Source organism: Electrophorus electricus, chromosome 26, assembly GCF_041902795.1.
Source record: "Electrophorus electricus isolate QZ-2024a chromosome 26, ASM4190279v1, whole genome shotgun sequence".
Classification (NCBI taxonomy): domain Eukaryota; kingdom Metazoa; phylum Chordata; class Actinopteri; order Gymnotiformes; family Gymnotidae; genus Electrophorus; species Electrophorus electricus.
The window spans coordinates 7,335,001-7,341,385 of record NC_137522.1 but is presented as its reverse complement, the minus strand read 5'-3'; the positions used below and the strand labels follow the sequence as shown (position 1 = coordinate 7,341,385).

The 6,385-nt window shown below is 48.3% G+C and overlaps 1 protein-coding gene across 2 annotated transcripts in view; it reads right to left on the bottom strand.

The window, feature by feature from the left end:
- Window positions 1-306: 306 nt before the first annotated feature.
- kdm4b (lysine (K)-specific demethylase 4B) overlaps window positions 307-6,385 on the bottom strand; it is a 41,313-nt gene continuing 35,234 nt past the window's right edge. For both annotated transcript variants that reach the window (XM_035523162.2, XM_035523163.2), the window contains exons 18-22: window positions 6,104-6,289; window positions 5,315-5,482; window positions 4,937-5,056; window positions 3,395-3,487; window positions 307-3,082 (exon numbers count right to left, since the gene is read on the bottom strand). In XM_035523162.2, the coding sequence (XP_035379055.1) occupies window positions 2,729-3,082; window positions 3,395-3,487; window positions 4,937-5,056; window positions 5,315-5,482; window positions 6,104-6,289 (921 nt within the window). In that variant the 3' untranslated portion in view covers window positions 307-2,728. The remainder of the gene's footprint in view (window positions 3,083-3,394; window positions 3,488-4,936; window positions 5,057-5,314; window positions 5,483-6,103; window positions 6,290-6,385) is intronic.

Below are 6,385 nucleotides of genomic sequence, written 5' to 3'. Positions count from 1 at the left end.
CACGCAAGATCGACTGGCCTTTGGAATGAACCGGAACGTGGCAGCACGGACAGCCAGACCTGCACGACCCGGCTAACGCTGGCTCATGACACAGGGAACAGGACGGGTCCCCGGAAGAGGCCGACCCATGTACATTCTACTCAACACCACTTTGTTTTGTTAACGCCCAACAAAAGCACATCGACGTAAACGTAAATCGCAGAAAAGAGGTGCTATCAAACACGAGATTCCACCAACGGGGGGGGGGGAAATGTGTCTGCGCGTGAACGTGTAAAAACAACAAAAACATCACCACTGACAACAATGTACTGCCATCAGTTTCACTTCACATTTTAATAGAATTTATCCAATAGTTTCTGTATCGTTTAACATTTACAGACACTAGAATGGGAGTCTTTGCGGTTTCAGAGTTGATCTACGGTTTTGGGAGGTTACAAAGTTATTGCAAACCAGTATGAATCCCCAAGGGGGCGTTGGGGGGGATGTTTTCAGTCCAACGCTGCCTCTAATCTGAGCAAAGTAGATGGCATCAAGTGAGCAAATGGAGTGTTTGATGAGACAGGAAAGGAGGAGCTGTCACATCAAAGGAAAAAGGAAGGTCAGCTTCCTGTGGCTGGGCCCGAAACAAAGCCGCCCCTCAGAGCCTGACTCTCTTACTGAGGAAAACCCTGCTCGGAGGCACCGAGGCGAAGGGTGAGAGAGAGGGAGGGAGGGTGAGAGAGAGAGGGAGAGAGAGAGAGAGAGAGAGAGAGAGAGAGAGAGAGAGAGAGAGAGAGAGAGAGAGAGAGAGAGAGAGAGAGAGAGAGAGAGAGAGGGAGGGAGAGAGAGAGAGAGGGAGAGAGAGAGAGAGAGAGAGAGAGAGAGGGAGAGAGAGAGAGGGAGAGAGAGAGAGAGAGAGAGGAGAGAGAGAGAGAGAGAGAGAGAGGGAGGGAGAGAGAGAGAGAGAGAGAGAGAGAGAGAGAGAGAGAGAGAGAGAGAGAAAAACAAAAACGAAGAAAATCTCTCAAATGGCTTAGGGCTTAATGGAAAACTCCATGTAACACTGTCTCTGGGGTAAGAGGAATACATATGCAGAAACTCTTTGGCTCGCCAGGTTTTCTGTGTCACCACCATCTATCTTGTGTGCCTGGGGAGAGAAGTGGAGCGTGAGCGGGATGCTAGGACCATGGGGACACCTAGTGGGGAGCAGGTGGAGGGTGTCAGGGCTCTGTGGGGGCATGTCCCAGTCTGGAGCGAATGGCATAATGGACTCTTAGCCGCCCACCTCTCAGGGACTGGGGCGGAGCAAAGGAAGTGGACCGTGGGGTAACAGCCATAGTTAGACCTCCGCTGGGCTCAACCGCTCCATCACGGCAAAGTCAAATGGGGAGAGAGGGGGAAGAGAGAGAGGATTGGAGAGAAGGGAAAAGGAAGAGAGAAGAGTGAGTGAAAGAAAGATAAAGGCCGGTGGAGAGAAAGAGAAAGAGAGAGAGAGAGAGAGACAGACAGAGGAGGTGCTGGTAAGTGGCTCCCCAGCAATCTCCGCCGTACTGTGCCGCATCGTGTGTGACGTGGATAGGAAAGCAAATCTGTGTACCGTGAGCAGGGCCTGTGGTATGTACACCTGTCTGTCTGTCTCTCTCTGTGTGTGTGTGTGTGTGTGTGTGTGTGTGTGTGTGTGTGTGAGTGTGTGAGAGAGAGGCGTGATCAGGGACCTCTCAGTAGTCTAGGACTTCTATAGCACCTTGAGAAGGCTGATCACGTAAACCACATTTAACGCTAATTTAATCGTGCGTGTGGGCTTCCAACCTACGTATGTGACAAATTCTGTTATCTAGAAAAACAACCGCAAGCTGACAAAAAAAAAAAAAAATCTATGCCATTGTTCTTTTCACATGAAGTTTTCACCAACAAAATAAAAACAGAACCAATAACAACAGCAAAAAGACAGTTATCATCATAAAAATGGACAAATCGAACAGTTATTCCATATCAAGTCTACATTTTTACGAAGTCTGCTACAAAAACAAGTCCAGACACCTGGCACTGAAAATACATTGTAACGTTTTGCGTATATGCGTTACAAGAGTTTCTGAACACATTTAGAACTATATCTTAAACAGATCGTCTCTACACCAAACTCTCAGACATAAAAATGGAGATTCTAAGGTTGCCATATCTGTCATTTGCTTTATACAAATAATAAAGATGTTTAAATACTCGTGTTAACCCTCCCCTTCATCCCTGCCATCCCTCCACTGCAGAGACAGGAAAAAAAAAAAAAAAAAAACTTTTCAAAACTGTACAGAACCAGACAGTCCGTTTGCCTTGAGTCTTTAGTTGAGTGAGTTTTGGCTTGAGTTAGAAAAATACTTCACACTGGGTTGATATAATTCAGTATAAAGAATGCTGCACATGTAATAAAATGATCGTTGCCTCTCTCTGTGAGGTGAGAGAGAATGCAGAACCTTAGAGAAAGATGCTTTAATGCATGAGGGGTAGGAGCAGCCCTCAGATACACACAAACGCACACCCACCCAAACACGTACACCTACGCACTTCCTGTGGACTGCCGGCGTATACGCGGAGGCCGGGAAAAGAGTATAAGAGCGAGGGAAAGAGCCACAGACAGAGACCAACATGCAGTAATGGGTTTTCCGCAAAGTCTATGTCAGCGCAGAGGAGCAGCTGCACTGGGCTAATGCTGAGCTAGCACTGGGCTAGCTAGTGTTGCGCATGGGGGGCTGCACTAATACATAGGCTCAGGCCCCCGATCTGCTTCTTCGGGGGGGAAGTCCGAGTTGAGGAGAGACTCCATGTAGGCGATGTAGCTGGAGCTGTGGGTGTAGCTCTCGTTGTCCACTTCCTTGATGGCGATCGGGGTGGGCAGGACAGCCACGGGCGCAGGCTGGCCCGAGACGGAGGGACAAGTAGCGGCACCTTGGGGAACCCCGAGGCCCGGGTAGAGAGCAAGCGGGGGGCCTTCGGGGGTCTCCAGGGACTGGACCGCAGGCGCGGGGGGCGGCGTGGGCAGGCGAGGCCGCTTGGCTGCCTGGGGCTCCTCGTTGGTCTGGCTCTGGGCCTCCTGCTCACTCACCGTCACCTGGAGCAGAGCGAGAACGACAGCAGTGAACAATAAACACCTGAGCTCCGGCATAAACATGCCAAGTGCGGAGCCAGACACATCACACACATCCACTTCTCTCTACGTTTTTCTAAGTGTCACAAACCCACAACTGTTACACATCATACCACTGCAAGACTTCTCACAAAGATTAAAACATGTCTTGAATCTGTCTAATGTACAATAGGGTCATTTTTGTGGTTGGCATATAGAAGTACATAATATTTACATATAGAAGCACATAATATTTACTTCTGATCACATTATCTGCCGAAAATAATATGGCCTTACCAGACGAGACAGGACCCTCTTAGGCAGGTCCTGTTGCACAGAGTGGATCTCGCTCTGCTTCAGAAGCAACTGAGACTCGTCCTGGAACTCCACCTGAGAGACGAAGAAGCACAGAGACAGACAGCGAGACGGACATAAAGAGAGAGATCGAGATCATGTCAGGAAGTACTCGATTCAGGGGGCTGGCACTCCTCCTCCTTAGTTTAGCGTTACCAGTGTGTTATTCTAAACTGCAGCCGGGTCTCAACCTGCTCCAGAAGGAACCATTAGCCATCATCTGTGTTTTCATTCCATTTCTTCTCTCAAAACACCTGAACCAGGTGAACTGAAGACACGATCTATGGATGAGCTGGGAAAAGCTCTAGAATGGAAGGGTTGGCCCCCCCCGGTGCCCCCTGTCCCCCGTTTCCAGGGAGACCAACGGTAGTCTGATTCTGCCTCAGCAGCACTGATGATCCTCACTGATGCTCTTAAGTGCTAAAGGAGTGAGGCTTTGAGTCGGAGAAAGCTGAGTATTAACACTGGGAAAATAGATCGGAGAGGGACGCTGACTGAGTGGAAGAAAAAAATGTGTAAAAAAATAATGAAGCAGAAGAGATGATGTGTAAGAAAACAAAGATAAGAGCTAAAATGTGAGAAATGGTGAAAGAACAGAAAAGAGGATAAGACAGAGGTGATGGAGTGTGTGTGTGTGTGTGTGTGTGTGTGTGTGTGTGTGTGTGTGTGTGTGTGTGTGTGTGTGTGTGTGTTCACAAAGGTCATACAGTCAGATGAGCGGCAGGTCCGTCGTTTGGACGGAGAGCAGAGTATTAAGAAAGAGACAAGGGTGAAGGTGACCGTCACATCTCACGTCTCTGTGTCTCCCACACACACACACACACACACACACACACACACACACACACACGCCCACAGCTTCAGGCCAGGCCCCATTTTCTGACACAAGCATCATGCTAATATCACACAAAATGCTAAGAGAGTGAGCTGGGGTTTAAAACCGAGCGAAATCGGAGGTAAAATGTTGTCCTTACTCTGTTCCTAATAACCACAGAGTGCAGGTGAGTCATTCCCTCGTATTCATTAGCAGTACAGAGTATTGACACGCCTGTCCCATCCCCCCCCCCGTTCTCCTCTCTCTCTGCCAGTCCCTCCGTAATCCCTCTCTTTGTGTTTAAGAATAAAGCGCAACACACACACTAGAGTGCTGTACCCGCCAGCACTACCACAGTAAACCAGCATATGGGCTATGAACTGCTGTCTCTGCCCTCCCAAGAGTCTCAGCGGGGCCGGAAAGAAATATATGGAATAATAAAATAAAACGGGAACAGAGGGAAAAAAAGACAGGGACAAAGAAAAGCAAGTGGAGGAGATGAGAGAGAGAGAGAGAGAGAGAGAGAGAGAGAGAGAGAGAGAGAGAGAGAGAGAGAGAGAGAGAGAAAGTGAGGCAGGGTGAAAGCAAGAGGTAGGGGTGGAGAGTTTATAAAGGTAGGGCGAGGTTGTGAGAGAAAGTGAGGCAGGGGCTGGTGCCGAGGGCAGATTTACCTGGTAAAATCTGTGGGTGTGCTCCCTGACAAACGAGGCGTTGAGAACGCGTCCGTCTACCGTGTTCACAACCACCAGCTCCCCCAGTTCAGGAGGGCCGTTACGCAAACAGTCATGACTCTGAGAGGGAGCGAGGGGGGCGGAGGACGAGAAAGAGAGAGAGAGATTTCACGTGAGAAATCATTTAGACACGTGGAACCCGTAACATCTTGATCCGGGAGAACAAAAAAACATTTCCATGTTCATTTTATCCACAGGAAAAAAAAAAAGATGACTACAAAAGCCACGAAATGTATGGATTTATGGAAATTTAACCTACGTTTCCATTGCAATATGAATTAAGATATAAAACACACACAAAATCTCTCCGGCACCCACCAGCACATTTTCGGGGTAGATGTTGTCACAGTAGGAGCCGTCGTCGAAGTTGACCTCGTAGAATCTCTGAGTGGCAATGCCCACGATGGTGCAACGGTAGAACCAGCCATCGCTGCTTTTACCGATAGCCTGCTGCCCCAGGGTGAGGTCGCGTGGTCCCGCCTTCACCTGTAGGCGGAGCCGAGGGTCACGTCACACTGACCCAAGCAACATCCTTCACGGCATTCCCCCAGAATTCTTAAGCGGCCGAGGTTTCTTCGTCATCTCCCGACGTTGCACTACCTCCCTCAGTGTTCCCCAGCATGCCCCAACATCCCTCAGTACTTCCCCTAGCTTCTCAAGATTCAGCCCACGGTATTCCCAAACGTTCCTGAGCATTCCGCAGCATTCCTCCCACAGGCCCTTTTCAGATCTCGCAAGCACAACTGATCAACTTTAAACGCTCTTGTTGGTGTGAACATGTACAGAATTGAAAACTATTTTCTATTTCTGTAGCTGTAAATAGCATTTTTGAGATTGCTGGGGAGCCAGTACAATGTGTAACTCGTTCACAGTGGTTCATTTCTTTTTCTGGACACGCGTCCTCCGTGTTCATGAAACTGGCTTGAATAATAGGAGAGCCTCACCACAAAAGAGTTTTCTTAATTATAGACTCTTCGCAAGTGGCTGGTATCAGCAGTGAGCCTCAACAACATACGAGCAGACTTTCTAAGGCACAAAGTTTTGGGGGGGGTTTTTTTTGTGTGTATTTTTTTTTATTTTTTTTTTTATGTGAAGCCACCTACATACCTTCAGGTTGGTCTGTTTGTGTTTGTGGCATGTGACAGACACCACATATGGCCAATCAGCAGGTTTCATGACGACCCCGGCCAGGTGGGCACAGGTGACATGGAAGGAGGTGGAGCAGTTTTCGTATGAGCACTGGATGCATGCCCCGCAGATGTGCTTTGTGGTCTTGTAGCAAAAGATGCACTTCTGAAAAGTCAAAAAGGCAAACAAGGCAATTTTACAAAGAAGAACCATTAAATAAAAAATAATAAACAAATTAAAAAAAAAAAAGCATTGCTACCT